The sequence below is a fragment of the Salvia miltiorrhiza genome, chromosome 4 (genome assembly GCF_028751815.1).
Source record: "Salvia miltiorrhiza cultivar Shanhuang (shh) chromosome 4, IMPLAD_Smil_shh, whole genome shotgun sequence".
In the NCBI taxonomy this organism is placed as follows: domain Eukaryota; kingdom Viridiplantae; phylum Streptophyta; class Magnoliopsida; order Lamiales; family Lamiaceae; genus Salvia; species Salvia miltiorrhiza.
The window spans coordinates 5,825,897-5,842,566 of NC_080390.1; the positions used below are offsets into that span (position 1 = coordinate 5,825,897).

At 35.3% G+C, this 16,670-nt stretch overlaps 1 protein-coding gene across 1 annotated transcript; it reads right to left on the bottom strand.

Moving 5' to 3' along the window:
• Positions 1-2,682: 2,682 nt before the first annotated feature.
• Positions 2,683-9,953, bottom strand: LOC131022412 (F-box protein At3g54460). Its single transcript, XM_057951880.1, has 8 exons — positions 9,302-9,953; positions 5,704-8,319; positions 5,402-5,615; positions 4,389-4,673; positions 4,252-4,311; positions 4,032-4,162; positions 3,685-3,799; positions 2,683-2,942 (listed from the first exon to the last, which is right to left on the bottom strand). The coding sequence occupies exons 1-8, from the start codon at positions 9,772-9,774 to the stop codon at positions 2,790-2,792; spliced, it is 4,047 nt and encodes a 1,348-aa protein (XP_057807863.1). The 5' UTR covers positions 9,775-9,953; the 3' UTR covers positions 2,683-2,789.
• Between the last annotated feature and the right edge of the window lie 6,717 nt (positions 9,954-16,670).

A 16,670-nucleotide genomic window follows, 5' to 3' on the forward strand; every position in this document is an offset into this window, starting at 1 on the left:
TCTGACGCGCTTTTTGAGATGAATCACAGAATCAGGATTTGTTTCCATTTTGGGAGTAATTTATTATCTGTGTAGATATCTATATATACTCACACACTAGACTACAAGATATTGGAGATAGAGATATTTATTGTAAATATTATTTCTTGGACATGATTTCAAACGATTATTACTCGGTATTACCTTGTTCTTGATTCCTTAAATTTCCATCTTTTGTGACGTTGGGTCCCTTAACACTTTTTTTTATTTAATTTTAGAAGATATTTCTATTCCTATGTTCGATTTTAATCGATTTGATCGAAAAATAATTTATTATTTCAAATACCACGTTAATATTACGATTGAATATAATTCTACAACGTATCCTAGTTTAAAATCTTGATATATTACTATGAGAAAGGACGTCTAACCTAAAAATCATTGCGAACGCCCGTTCTTTTTTTTTTTTTTTTTGAATTAGAATTATAAGAGGTATCTGAATATAATCAAATAATCAATTATGCAATTCGCACACAAGCGAGACCTCAACATCACAATTGTGGAAAAACTACACTGCACGTAGACGGGAAAACATCACCGCACGCAGGCAGGATTAAACTCAAGACCTTTCACAAAGAAGAGTTTTTGTGAATGCCTGTTCCTATTCTATTTGACATTATTTTTAGGATTTTTAATTTGTTAAGGTTAGTTGGGCTAAATTTTGCTCTTTTAAGTTCATTTCATGATGAAATGCTAACTCAAATGATAAAAGATTTGTCCTTCAATTAGTGAGACGAAATTTAATGTCCTGTAAATTTGTGTGTGTCATCATTTCACTATTATATTTATTATTTTAAAAATATTTTTTATAAAAATAAAATATATTAACATTATGAATTATACTTAATTTTATTTTTTAAAATTATATACTATATCTTACTTAGCCTTGATTGATAAAATAATAAGGTTAATTTCTTGTTACTCAGATTAATTGAAACTTTGAGATATCCCAATATTTTTTATTATTTCTATCATTTAAGTTAGTTTTATTTAATTGATATCAAATTAAAAGCATAGGATATATTTAAAAAATCATACTATTAAGGATAAAAATATCCAATCATGCAAAGTAAATTGTCCTTAAATTTATCAACATATTATTTAATAAAAGTAAAATTAAATAATAAAAATAATTATATACTCTAATTTGATGAATAAAACCCTAGTTAATAAATAAATAAATAAACTTCACGAGTCAAGTCAACGCCATTCGACTCCCTAATTTCTTTGCAGCGGACCGACTTGACCCTAATTTTGTTTGACCTTTTCTTTTTCTTTTTTTGAGAAGGAATTTTTTTGTTTGACCTTATATATAACAACTTTAATTAATTTCAAGACTACTTGTGGTTTAAAAGATTTAATTGATCTCATCCCCCTTTGTTGTTTTGAATTTTATTTCTTTCATTTTTAGACAACTTGGACATTTTCTTTAAAAAAAATAAAAATCATTGTTTTCTTTCAAAAAAAACTGACATGATCTAATAGTTCTGGAACTGAAAATGAATTGTGAGTTTTTGTGCTTATGAAATAGTATTAGGTATAAAAATACGTAGTATTATGTAAAAATTTGGAATCTATACTACTATAAAAGGAATTTTCAATTTAAAATTAATTTCAATGATAATTTTGTAAATTAAAGAGAAATCAATGTCATAATTTATATAAAATTTAAAATTAATATATGAAAATTAAATTAATTGTCCATTAATCACTCAATTAACCGTCACTACTCTTTAAAACTTATAAATTTCTTCATTTTTAATCTGTTCATTCTTTTTCCCTCATTTTGTAAATAATGTATATTTTTCCATTTTCATTTAACTATATTTCAAATAAAATATGTATATGCCTTGAATGAAAGATCATAGAGGACATTTAATTTGATATATGATACGTACCTTCTCAAAAAAAAAATGATATATGATACATACAAAATATATTCAAAATGAGCAAGTTATAATTAATATTTTAATGTTTGAACATATATTTTAAGTAATAATATTTTCCTTGAAATCAAAAACCTTATTTTAAACATTTTCAATTTTCTTTTTCTTTTCCTTGAATTTAATCTTTAATTTTTTAAATTATGTATTTCTATTTATTTTATTTTTAAAAATTATTAATAGGACAATATATAATTATTATAGAATAATAACGTATATAATTTATTTTAAGAAACACTAAATTAATATAAAATCTCATTTTAAATATATTTTTTAAAAATTTAATTCTATATATCTTTAAATTTTTGTTTTAATTATAAATATTACCGAGCACGGAGAGCTATATTAATTTTTTTCAAAGCGTCTAAACATAAAGTTATAATTATCTAAAATTAAGTAACGTGTCTTACGTGTTTTTTTTTTATGCATTATTATTTATTCTCATCGTCCTGTAAAATAGTTTTTTTTTTTTTAAGATTTTCACAAAAAATAATCATATTCTATTCATGAACACTACTTCACAATAGATAACTATCCATATAATAACTTATTCACTCATTCTACTACACGGTAAAACCAATTTTCCACTCACAGTATAATTAACATATAATCCAATTTCATATGGTAATCTATAACCAGAATCAAACTACATTAATCAACTCTCAAGTCGAAAATGCTAATTCTAAGAGAAGAAACAATATACCAAAAATTGAATTAATCATTTAAATATGAGATTCAATTGGCTACAATACCTACTGAAGTCGAAAATGCTAATTCTAAGAGAGGATACAATAACTCACACACCTTTTATGTCCTGGAATTTGTTCGGACAAAACCAAGGTGAGCCAAGTAATTGCTCTCAGCAAAATCATGCAATGTTTTAAGTGATCGTGCCCCATCAAGATCAATATCATTTGTACCAAACTCTTCCTTCAACAGCTCTCCGCATCCGTTGCCATCCTAATCAAGTGCACACGTTTAGTAGGCATCATAGATAACAGAAACGATGGTGCTCGACTGATTAAGATGCAGATGTATAATATATCGAGCATCATTTCAGATCAAAGAGTGTTGTTCGTATTGGTTAGTGAACACTAGTATTAAATATATCTAGAAGACCTAATCCAGTAAAGCAAATGCACGGATGATCTGTGTCAACAACCAATACTACTGTAGATTGATTCGAGTAAACATATGAAATACTTCAATTGCCATTTCACATAATAATGTCTATCCTGCGACAAAAAACCAAAATTCTACACTTTCTCTGCATATAAGTCTTTCTCTACTTTGAGAACTTGTACAGAGGAAGAAACAGAAACAAACTTAGACTATAGTGAATTAGCTACAAGAATGTGCACAGTGCACCCCGTCGAGTTTACTTCTCTTCATGGAAAGCATGATAAATCACTAGTTTTCATCAGCAAATAAATAAATAAATCTGTTAAGCACCAATGGGTCGAGTGCACATGCAGAGAGGGGGAAATAAAAGGGTTTATTCCAGACAGGTTGGAGTAGTAGATAAAAGGCAAAGCGCTTGTTTTATTTCTGCTGTTTGTGAAATCAAGTAGACATCCCCCGACTAGTTAGTTAGTTGATAAGGGTGATTTTCGTTACTTCAAATGAATGCCCCATCTTCCAACACTAAAATCAATAGCCCATGCACCGAATCATTCAGAAGACAAAGCGGGAAGGGCAGTACCTGCAAAAATCTCAACATTTGCTCTTCAATTGTGCCCCTCATTGCCAGTGTTTCGACATGAATAGGGCGTGTTGCACCCATTCGATGAGCACGACTAATAACCTGCTCCTCCATACTGATCAATTTCCACAGCAACAAATCCAGTCAATATAAACACAATATAGAGATTCACTAGGTCCTATCATCTTAGAAACCATCACACATGTTAGTGGCAACATCATGAAAATAACAAGAGGTTTAAGCATTTGACAAGAAGACGCAATTAATTTGGAAGAGCTGTTTCGAGGACTAAGAATATATCTACGGGTACTTGCCAAGAATAAAAACATGTGACTTTCATCTCATACCTTCTATCCCAAATAGGTTCCATTAGATAGACATGAGTCACAAAACTTAAATCAAGACCTAATGCTGCACTTCCATCCATCAAGAGAGCCATACAATTTGGATTGTGCTGGAAAGTTGCCAGAGATTTCATCTGAAACGAAAACAGTGAACAAGCAAGTAAGCAAAACCAGAAGAAAGCAGTGCTAGATTCATAGAAATTTTAAGCAAACGGGAATATACCTTGTTGCCAGAGTGCATTGGACTGTACATTCCAGCAAATTGGACTCCCGCAATGCTCAACTGGAATTTTTAAAGATTATCGCATTAACTGACGAAACCAAAAGAAAGAAATATGTACATGTCTGATCAAAATTTACCTGTTGCTCAATTATATGGATATGCTCAAGGAACTGTGAGAAAACAATAACTTTCTCCAAGCCATTTTGGCACCACCCGTTTCTAGAGTTTTGGAAAGCCTTCTGATCTGGCAATGTGTTGTGATAGCTCAACTTAGAGGATAAACTAATGTCATTAGAAATAACCTCTCTCTTCTCAGTAGGGTATCCAATCAGCATATTACTTTCTTGCAATTGCTTTAACTGCCGAACTAAGTATGTAACTTTGCTGCTCGACGTTGACTGCCAATCAGGATTCCAATCATCCTGCATTAAACAATGGCCACTGTCAGAATATAGCAACCAGGGGATTACAAATATAAACATACACAGACACTAAAGTGATTAACTTTGCCTTCGACAAGGGGATTCCCTCGTATTTGCTTAGGAGGCAAACAAACTTTTGAAAGGTTTCTCAGTTCTACTCTACTTTATTACAGAAATTTCAATTTAAAATTTCAATTAATGTAGCCCCCCACCAAAAATCAGTTGGCTAGCCCCTGCTTTCAAATAAAAGAGTACAGAAGTGCTTCATCTTGGGGACCAAGCAAAAAAGGTAAACAAAAGAAGATTGCTTGAAGCTAGAGAGAGAGAGAGAGAGAGAGAGAGAGAGAGAGAGAGAGAGAAACACCCTACAAGATTTGCTTGGTTTTGCCAGCCAGAGAAACAACAAATCAATTTTGTAAGATATTTCTCTTTCTAAGTCTTAGCTGCTGAAACTATATATTGCAGTGGTGTTTATTTTTTTGCCAATGAATTGAAATATTGGCCTGTTAGATACTCCCTCCGTCCCACTCCAATAGGCTCATTTCTTTTGGGCACAGAGATTAAGAAAACTTTTTTTTTAATAGAAAAGTGGTGTGGTCCACACCAATTAAGTACACTTTTTTTACTTAAAATGGAAAATGAGCCTATTGGAGTGGGACATCCCAAAAAGGAAAACGAGCCTATTGGAGTGTGACGGAGGGAGTATATAAAAACATGCATAAATTGACCTGCTTATATGAAGGTTGCAACTCAATAAGATCCTTTGGCACAGGCCATTTAGGATTAGGATTCTCAGGACGAGCCAATTCCTCTGGACTTTGCATCTCATACGAGTAACCACAGCCTGGAAATGTACACGTTTCACTGTCCAAAGCAACACAGTCAAGGCATAAAAGGTGCCTACAGGGTGTAATAACAGGTAAACGGCACCATTCTCTGCACCTGAAATAATAAGTACATTTAAAAGTGTCAATATGTTCCCTAAATCATGTGAACTCAGCAAGAGTAGAAATTAAAAGGCACACCTTACCTCACGCAACTGCCACCATATAAGAGGTAGTACTTTATTAAACCATACTCTTGTGACATAGGATCCAGGCCATTCTCCACTAAGACATCCATAGTTTCTTGAATATCTTGGCCAGCATCTGATACTCTGACATGTCCAGCCACACAGCAGGATAACCTTACATTTTTAATTGTAGCAGCCCGAAATTTCCATTGTTTTGGGTTCAATAAACTCTCAACATGAGATGAGTCGTTCCAGTCCGCCATTAAAATATTACGGCGAACTGTTTCTACCAACTCATTGTAACTTTTTGCATGTTCTTCAGAAAAGTCCACAAAAGTTACTCTTCTTATACAAGGTGGTATAGCCTTCAAATCTTTTTTTCTTGCACTAATCATGCATCTCTTAAGTAACTGCAGCAAACGTGACCTGCCGTCTTCCATCTCTGCCTCAAATGGCCTTATTATACCTGCTTCCCATGATCTTTGATTCTGCCCATATGGCTCTTCTTTGAGGAACCTTAGCAAAGGTTGAAGATAAGAAAGCTGACTGCTCGGAGTATTGGGAGTTGGAGTACCTGTCAACAGCCAGCGGTTTGTGGCAGTCAGCGAAATTGCCATTTGCAACTTGTTTGTCAAGTTGAGACTTGAGCCCAGAGTATGCCCTTCATCCAACATGACTCTGAGCCAGTGAACTTGCATTAGTACACTTCTTTTACGAGGATTCCACTCAGCACTCAAACGGTTGAAGGTAGTTATTACAACATCGTAGTCCCAAGCCAAGTTGTGAACAGAAGGCTTTTTCTTTTGATCACCCCATATATACACTCTCAATTGACCTGGCCTGACATGTCTTTCAATCTGAGTTTTCCAATGTTCAACAAGATTTGATGGGACAACAATCAAAGTTGCACATGACAAATAAAACCTGAGCGAGTCTAATGGCTCACAAAGAGCAACCCTAAGGGCATCCAAATCAAAGGTCAAGTTCCGAAGATGTCCAGGATAGTACCACTTCAATGCATTCTTTTCCACCTTTTTAACTATGCCAAATGCTTCAAATATTTTGTGATAATTACGAGCAACTCTAGTATCAAATAGTGAGGTTCCTACAATAGGACTGACCAATCCAACTGTTTCCATCTCAACTAACTTATGTGGTGGAAGTTTAGCTAGCCAAGTCAGGGCTTTTTTTGTCTCAGAATTGATCAACGCGTAGTGCCCCTTTAGCACGCTAGTGAAAAACATAATATTTTCCTGCTGTCCCCCGGAGCATCCTTTGGCATGGAACCCAGGTAAGTACGTGATAGGCTCCTTGTAATCCCAGGATTCTTCAGGAACAATACAACTTTGGTATGAGGGGTCAGTGTTCATACTACAAAACCAAGCTGTGGAAGTATTCGCCTCATGCTGATCTGTTACCTTCCGCCACTTGCTACAAGCATCACACTGTACCCAAGTTTCATTGTATTCAACCTCGCCTGTCATTGTCCCATCATCCCTCCTCCTAGTGCCCATTCTTCTATGAGAGAAACCATTTTTGCTAGCAGAAATCTTTTCCTTGTGTCCCTTCTTGGCATGTTTCCCAACTTTTGAGCATTTCTTGGAATTAGACGATGGCTCCTCATACGCCTCCAAAAGATTTCTCTTAACATTACTCCAGCTCCTGCTGCGCCCCGTAGTGCTAGTTGCAGGTGCTGAGAAAGTTGGTGTATATAACTTAATTCGTTTATTAGCACTCAAATCAGCGGGTTCCAGCATTGGTTCACCAGATCTAAGACGCCTTGGAGAAGTTGATGCATTGCTGATATAATTATTCATTGGGTTAAGTTCATCAAGAGATAATTGTCCCCTACGAACTTTTTGACCCACAGTTTTACTGATGTCTGATGCATATCCCTTGGTCGCATTGTCCGCACTGACTTCATAATAGCCACACCTCTGACTGCCATTATGCATACACCAAGTAAATTGCGCTGCCTCTGGGGCTTCTGCCAAGGTTCCTTGTGTCTTTAGGAGAAGGGAAAGAGCAGTAATAGTCTTACCCAGTCCAGGTTCATCACAGAACATTCCCCCACGAAAATCCTTGATTGTAGGAACTGAACCTGTGACGATTTCACCAGAGGCTGTATTGATATTAAAATCAAAACCATCTTCGGTTTTGAAACTCATATATAAAGGGTGTTGTAAGACTTTAGGATCCCTCTCACGCTCTAACATCCACTCAACTGCCGCTTGCTGATGTGGATAAAGTTTAAGTTTCATACATGGCATGATGGATGCTGCCAGATAATTTAAATGGCGGCAAGTCAAAGAAATCTTAACAAGGTCAATTGGGCTTAACGCTGTTAAAATGTTAATCGTAATATCATCCGATAGCACCCAGATTCCAGATTCATTGGATGAATCTTCTGGCATTACTCTTGAACAAGCAGAGTCTACCTTCATTGACACGCAGGGTAGACTCTTAAATATTTCCTGGAGTTCAAAAACCTTTTTCTTTTTAGGATTGTTAGGTGCACTACAATGTCGTTCACAACCAAGAACGTGGCAGTCTGTTACATTCCAAATGCTATGAGGAGACTCGTGATTCAATCTGATTGAATTGAGCATTGAGCTTCTAGCTTCCCAATCACAGCTGCCAGAAATATCCATAAACTACATTAGAAAGCAAGATATAGCCTCTACTCCAAGAATATATTCTGGAGTTTCAGAGTATATTAAGCATACTTGGCATTGATTTGCAAAAAAGGCACCTCAGCTCTGTCTTAAAACGTAACATCATTCAAGCTACGAAAAGGCATCATCAGCACTGAAATTGTATATTCATGAAATAGAGTCCAAGAACTGCATCTATAATGTAGTGATAAGACATTGTTTTATCCAACCAAAAAAAACTTTCTGTCATGGTATTGACCTGGCTTATAATGATTAGTTACACAAGAAACTCAACAACCAGTCACAAGTCAGCCAAGAGGAATAAAACGAACGATAAGGAAAGCAAGAACATGATGCAAGCTACATATCTATATCCTTATTCAGACATGTAAGCAGGCAGACCTGAAAAATAGAAAAGAGAATTACATTCCCAAGACAAGCCAAACATAGGTACCGCCAAAATATTTGAAACTTCAAGTTTTTAGGTATAAGTCCATAATGGTACTGTTTTGGATTCTTATATACAGACAGACTGATAGTACCAAAAGCTACATTAGTGACTTTATACCAAAACACTGAGAATAAAAAAGAATAATAGACTTTAAGAATTTCAATTTGCAGAAGCAATAATAGAAACCTACTTTTGTCAATTACATATCTTGGGACACACAATCATCATCCAGGATCGCAAAGGCCTCGTCCATATATACTGGAGCAGGTGCAACAAGAATTCAAGACTCAAGAGCAAAGACGAAACCCTTTGCCTAATCAGGCCTAAGTGACATCTAATCTAATGGAGTACCATTTATTTCCGTCAAGAATCCAACCCCTCATAGTCATAAACACAAAGCCACTACAGCAAAAAAAGAAAGAAGATAAAACTCAATCTACCATAACAACAGTGCAGCCTATATTGTACGAACAGAAAAGGAAAATTACAAAAATAAACCAGCAAAAAGCACCTCAAGTGTTTGAAAAGCGCAGCGGCGATGGAGCCCGACCGCGGGAACTGCCATCCAGACCACAAATCCACCGGCAAGTACACATCCACCAACACCACAGCCCTAAATTCCCTACTGCCGCTCTCGACTCCGCTCTGGCAAGGGGAAACGTGCACGAGTCGCGCCAAAATCCACAAGCACTTGTGCGCCACGAGGGCGTGCAATTGGCGCACGACGCTGATTGATCCGTGCACCATTCCAATCCTGCTCCACCGCTTCTTCGCTAACGGCGTCGCTTTGGAATCAGGAGGTTCCGATTCGCCAATGAGGGTCAAGCGGGCGCCGTCCTGCGCGGCGAAGTAGACTTGGGCGTTGTCGCCGGCGACGCGGCAAACCGAGTTGAGGGGGACAGAGGCATCGACGGGAAGTGTGAGAACGGCACAGAGGTATCCGCAGAGCTTGTGATCAGGCGGCGGCTCGACGTCGTTTTCCATGTGCTTGGGTTTGTGGAAGGAGGAATTCCCTGCTCACGAGTCTGTGGGTGCGAAGATGATACTGCTCATTGATTCATTGGAGAAGGGAAAACGATTTAATTTTCCCAAATTTGGATTTTCGATGTATAAGATTAACTTCCTTCAACAATACTAATTCCTTTCCGAAACAAAATTAACTTCCTCCAACAATACTACTAGTAATTACACTCTAAACTAGTACATTCGCATCTGTGATGCACGGCGAACATAGTTTTGCATCAAAATTAAATGATGCAGTGTGTGTATCGGTTAAACGATTAAGGGTTAATGTCTAAAATCGAAGGTCTTGGGTTCGAGCCCCTGTGGCACGGCCTTTAAATTTCTTTATTTAATCATGTTAATTTATCAAAAATAAATAAATTAAATGATGTATCAAATAAATAAAAAATTTAATATTAAATATAGTTATAATATAAGTAAATGTAAATTATTTTTTCTTAGAAAATAAAATAATCTATATCAATTACTCAGTAAAGATCCTTAATTTTATTTTATAATTTTGAAAAGTATCATTTTTTATTTTCCATCCATTTGATGGAAAACTTTATTTTCTTCCTTAAAATTATAGAATAAACACATCATTCAAATTAAAAGAAAGGAAGAAACAATCAAAAAAGAGTTTTCACATCACAATATATAGTTTTAAAACATAAGCTAATCATGCATAAAATTAATTTTTTCTAAGTTAGCTTATTACCTATGTCATCTTATTAGAAAAGCTTCAATTGATAAGTAGGAAAATAAATTATATTATTAGAATTTATTAGACAACTAATAAAAGAGTTGAATAATTATTTGATACCAAATCAAAGATCTTGTATTCATCTTTAATTTAAGATATATATAGAATATTTTTTATAAATAAAATTTGATTTTTTAATAAAATCATCAAAATATGAAAAAGAGAAAAAGAGAGAAAAAGAGAGAGAGGATATAAAATTGAAGAATGTGTATAATGTATGATGAAAGAGAGGAGAGAGGAAAGAGGAGAGAGAAAATATATGGGATATGGGATTTGTTGAGTTTTATAAATATCATTTTATTGATTCTTTAATTGCAATTTTGCCACAAACTGTGTTTTCATATAATAAATAGATAACCCACCAAAACCATACATTCTTATTTAACAATTATAATTATTTTCTAAAATCTTGACTCTCGTATTGATTTTCTCACAAAACTTCATCAAATGAAATCTACTATGATAATAGGGGTGTTTCTATTTTCTCATTTCACAAGGAAATAAATCAAAATCATGATATAATTTAATATAATTTGATTGATTAATTAATTATCCTAAAAAATAGTCATAATTTTGAAGTAGTATTGTTTGTACCGAAATCTGATGGTTAAATAATAACTAGCATTTGTAATTGCAGAGGGAAATTGTCACTCAATTTAAAATTGAGTGACCCGCATCCTGACTCAAATCGTGTTGACGAGCCCGTTTTTCGTGCTCTTTTTGTGTGTCGTTTGGGTCTAGATCGAGTCTTCTTTTATGTGTTTTGTGTCTTTTGTGTTTGAGATGACACATTTTGGGCACAAGGACAGGTGGACGAGATCTTGGGCAAAGTAGGTTGCATTCTGCAAAAGATGCAAAGATTTGAGATCATTTGTAATCTGGCAATATTGTTTGTGACAATTTTAAATTGAGTGACCCGCATCCTGACTCAAATCGTGTTGACGAGCCCGTTTTTCGTGCTCTTTTTGTGTGTCGTTTGGGTCTAGATCGAGTCTTCTTTTTATGTGTTTTGTGTCTTTTGTGTTTGAGATGACACATTTTGGGCACAAGGACAGGTGGACGAGATCTTGGGCAAAGTAGGTTGCATTCTGCAAAAGATGCAAAGATTTGAGATCATTCGTGGGCACAGCAGTCGTACTCCTTTGCCCAAACCAAGTACCGTGAGAAATTCAGTTGTGTTCAAAGACACAACGGCGATACATGAGCAAAATCTGGCATTCCAGGGCAAAGCGGAAAAATCTAGCATTCAACGGAAAAGCCGCAAGTTAGAGGTCGAGCAAAAACTAAGCAGAAATATGATGCTGACTTTGGGGCACAACCTGGCGTACAAGGGCACAGCGGTGCACCCATCAACATAAGGAAAGAAGAAGGCGGATATCCACTTACCATGTATAGGAGGATTTGATCTGCTTTACTTGCCAAAGTTATGGGATGCATATCTGATTGCGCCCAGAAACCCTAGCCGCCGTGCCCAGAAACCCTAGCTGCTGCGCCCAGAAGCCCTAATCTACATGGACCTGGCCCAAGGCCCACTACCATTCTCTATATAAAGAAGCACTCCTCTGCGGGCAGAAGGGGGCTGGAGAAGGATTTTTACCACACATAATTTTCAGCCATTCTTCACCTTAGATTAGTTTATTTTGTATTTCTATTTTTAATGAGAGTCTAGCAAAGGAAGAAACAAGCCCTTTGGACGCGTTTTTATTTTATGTACTGTTTTTATTTGCTTTGGGCAGAGTTGGTGTTGTCCAAAGGTTGCTTTTATTTTTTAACATCTATTTCAATTCAAGTATGTTTATTTCTTTTATTTCTTTTGTGTTATTTTATTTAATTATGTCTAGGTAATTGTTTTACTTGGTTTGGGCTAAAATCGAGTTAAGTACGAGCATGTGAAATTGTGAGGTTGTATATGGGCAAAGTAGTTGTGCATGTGCATGTGCATCGTATATATGGACCATTGTATTCCCATATACTCATTCATTTGCTTTTATATACAGCATGGAAATGCATGATATATTGGACGAAGAAATAAAAGAAGATATGGAGATGGAACTGTATGAAAATGTGAAGTTCTTAATGTCTGCAATTGAAACAATGATTACTTTATTAGGAAAGATTATTGTGATGCCTCGACGTATTGAATCTTCTCTGAAGCCTCGGCCACTTACTAGGATTGGGTATAATTTTGTACATAATATGCTCAAGGGAGATCCACATAGTTCCCGAGAGTTGCATAGAATGTACCCGGATGCGTTTATAAAGTTATGCACTATCATTAGAAAGAAAACATTGTTGGAAGATACAAGATAAATATGTGTTGAGGAAATGATGGCAACATTCTTGCTCATTGTAGGACACAATGATCGATTTTATAATGTTCGTCAAAGGTTTGGTTGTTCGCATTTTACTATTAGTCAAAACTTCAACAAAACCTTAAAGGCCTTGAATATTATAGCACCGGAAATGATGATTAAGTCGTCTGCAGGAATGCCTGCTAAAATTCGGGAAAGTACAAGGTTTAACCCTTTCTTCAAGGTATGAGTTATTTTGATAATATTTTCAATTGTATGAAATGCTTTAATTTTTTGTTATTAAGTATTCACTTTATTTTAGGATTGCATCGGAGCTATTGATGGAACTCATATTCCGGCAATGGTACAAGGTTGAGATGTAAGCAGTTATCGTAACCGTCATAATATGCATAATCCCAAAATGTTTTGGCAGCTTGCAACTTTGATTTGCAATTCATGTATGTGCTTAGTGGGTGGGAAGGTTCAGTACATGACTCAAAACTTCTAAATGATGATTTATCAAGAAGAAATGGGCTTGTAGTGCCTCAAGGTAATATACTTTAATTTTATTGTTAGTTTCAGAATTACAAGTTTATGTTGGTTTTCTATAAATTGTTTAATTTTTATTGTGTTTAATTTTTTAAAATAATGACATATATTGTGTTTTTAGGTAAATATTTTATCGTGGATTGTGTATTTGCTGATCGACATCAATTTTTAGCTCCATTATGTGGTGTTCGATATCATCTTAAAGATTTTGGTGGTCAAGGTCGTCACCCAAGAAATGCAAGTGAGTTATTCAATCTTCGTCATGCATCATTGAGAAATGTGATTGAGAGAATCTTTGGTATCTTTAAATCGTGATTCACAATTTTCAAAACCGCACCTCCATTTCCATTTCAAACACAAGCAGAGTTAGTATTAGTTTATGCTTGATTACACAACTTTCTTCAAAAAGAATATCGTTCAGATGAATTTTCAATTGAACATAAAGAAGATCAAGCTTCACCACATCTTGACATGAAAGATGAAAATCTTGAATTGCTTTTTCAAAGCCAAGTGCAACAAAGAACGGAAGCTGGTGCTAGGGCTGTTAAACCTAGTGGGTCGAGCGGGCCTAGGCAATTTTTTGGGCCGGGTCGGGCCGGCCCAAAAATTCGGTGGGCTGCGGAAATTGAAGCCCAACCCTACACGAGCCGTCGGGCAGGTCGAGCCAAAACGAGCCAAAAACTGAACAAATTTATCTCAAATATTTTAATTCATTAAACATGCTAATAGCCTAATATTAACATATAAATACAACTAAAATAACGAAAATAATAAGAAGTCTCCAAACACTATAAAATATCAAAAATCAAAAGAAATTATCTTAAAATCACAAACATAATTAGGTAGATGGGTGGCGACGGTGGCTGGGTTATTGGAATGAGAGATAAGGTTTTGTTTCTTTTGTCAATTTTTGATACTTAATTAGGTAGATACTCAAATTAGAAATGAATTTAATATTGATTAGAGAATACATAATTCAAAATTATGATTTAAACCATAATTATAACTAGACCTCCCCACAAATTCATGGTCTCCGCGGCGGCGACCGCCATGGTAGTACGGTCATTCTAAAAAGACCTCCCTACCGAGCTACGTCGCTACTTACGACAATACTTATTCACCAAATTCCACTACCTCGTCACTACCGCATTCTAATGTATTTTTTTAATTACATTTACATTTTTGGTACACTTGTGTTTTGCATTTTTCATTGTTGTTTTAGAAAATGAAATATGGATTATAAAGTTTGGATAATTGTGTAAGATCTCTTTATATCAAATTTGTATTTATCATGCCATATATTTTAAAATAGTCCTTTTTATTATAAGAATCTAATAAATTTGGTCTTTCTCTACACTACTACAAATTTGGTCTTTCTCTACACTGCATAGACTACGATTTTTTGTAAAAATCGTAGTCTATACTAATATATATACTACGGTTTCTTACCATAGCTGTAGTGTATGTGCATGTTTTTTGTGATTATACACTACGATAACATAAAAAATGTAGTCTATCATAGGCATAGTTTACGGTTGATAGAACCGTAGTGTATGAGCGTGATTTTTCTTAGTTTTCTCTACATTTTTTCTTCATAACGTAGTGTATGTGTGTGTGTATTTTTACTTTTCTCTACCGTCATCTTCAAACTGTAGTATATTAATAAAAATAAATTTCACTACAACAAAAAACACATATTGAGACACTTATTTAGAGGCATTTTTTATTAAGTGCCTCTAAATATATTTTTTGGGACAATTATCAAATACTCATTAAACATAGAGACACATAATATTTTAAGTTTTACTGAAATATTTTTGGCGGAATAACTGGCGCCTCTTATTTTTTAACCCCAACCATTTTCACTTCAATTCGTCCAATTTCCCTAGCATTCAAACACCATCAATTTCCAATTTTACTTCACCAAAAATACTCAAATATGAAATCCACCAAGCCCCTACGCTATTATGTTCATCCTAGTGCATCAGATCTCCTACTTCGCCAACATCCAGCCGCCGCTGCACAATCATCAGCGCTAACCGCCACTGCTGCGCCGATTTCATTGCCGGTGTCCGTCATCATTGCCAAGCCGACGTCGACATCTTGTCGCCGCTACACTTTCTGCTCACACCCTCGTCTTGCAGCGCTGCAACCTCTGTTCTCCCCCAATTTAAGAAGCCTAGGTTTTTATTGAAGTAGCAGAGGTATGTGGATTCGAAGGTTGCCTCAACCAATATGCGAAAGAAATTCTAATTACTGCTTATAAATGCTGGAATTTATTATTGATAGAGTGCGTTGCATACATTGCCTTTATATTGGTTGAATTTTCTGAGCAAATTCAAAATATGATTTTTGGTTGAGAGCATTAATCGCATCGGTTTCATCATTGCATATCTTGTTTTTGTTGTTTTTCAGACCAAGAAAGCGTTTCTGAAGCAGCCGAAAGTGTTTCTATGGTAAGAATTTAGCTAATTGTTTAGTTTTACGAGTTTTGGTTGTGTTTGATCTGCGAATGGGGGTGTTTTTGCAGCTCGAAGAAGTTGGGGAAGGGTAAAACACCTGGAAAGGGCGGCAACCGCTGCTGGAAAAACATCGGATTAGGGTTCAAGACCCCGCGTGAAGCAACAGAAGGTCTTAATAATTACTTTTTTTCCGGTTTGTGTGTGTTTGTGTGCAAGTGTACTATGTTGTGTTGCTTTATCATGCTTGTAGATTGAATATAGATTATGTATGTGATTAGTCTTATAGAAGTTGAGTTGTTTGTAAAGTATTTATTGATTCAAGATATCTTGCGTCTATGAGTCTGCTGATTGTGAATTTAGTATTTGTGCACAGCATGATTTCATGGTCTTATGCTTATAGCTTATGTATTTTTCCGATTTTAGTTGTACCAGAAACTTGACTTCTAAATTTATACAGTGCATTAGTAATAACTAATAATATGTATATGTTAATCCTAGCTCAGTTGATTTTCATTGGATTCTCTATATGTGAATGAATAAGATCTCTGTAATAATTGTGAACTCTCTGGATTTTGAATATCTTGTTCCTGAAATTGGTTGCTCACTTAGAAATCGATATCTGCTTATCTGGACTCTGTGTTTTGTTTGAGCTACTGCTGGAAAGACACCAAGGCTTTACCATGATATAGAAATGTTAGGTCCGGGGGTCTCGAATAGGTGTATGGGAGGGGGGGGGAATACACCTATAGGCTATTTTTATGACTATCTACTGACCTCAATCAGAGGGATCTCAGTCAGAGATTAAAACGAAAC

What these genes read in the sequence shown, in the direction of transcription:
- LOC131022412 (XM_057951880.1), bottom strand. Translation starts at nt 9,774, where the DNA reads ATGGAAAACGACGTCGAGCCGCCGCCTGATCACAAGCTCTGCGGATAC. An exon ending in GCGCTTTTCAAACACTTGAG is followed by an intron (nt 8,320 to 9,301) that starts GTGCTTTTTGCT and finishes TATTTCTGGCAG; the next exon opens with CTGTGATTGGGAAGCTAGAA. An exon ending in TATGGTGGCAGTTGCGTGAG is followed by an intron (nt 5,616 to 5,703) that starts GTAAGGTGTGCC and finishes TTATTATTTCAG; the next exon opens with GTGCAGAGAATGGTGCCGTT.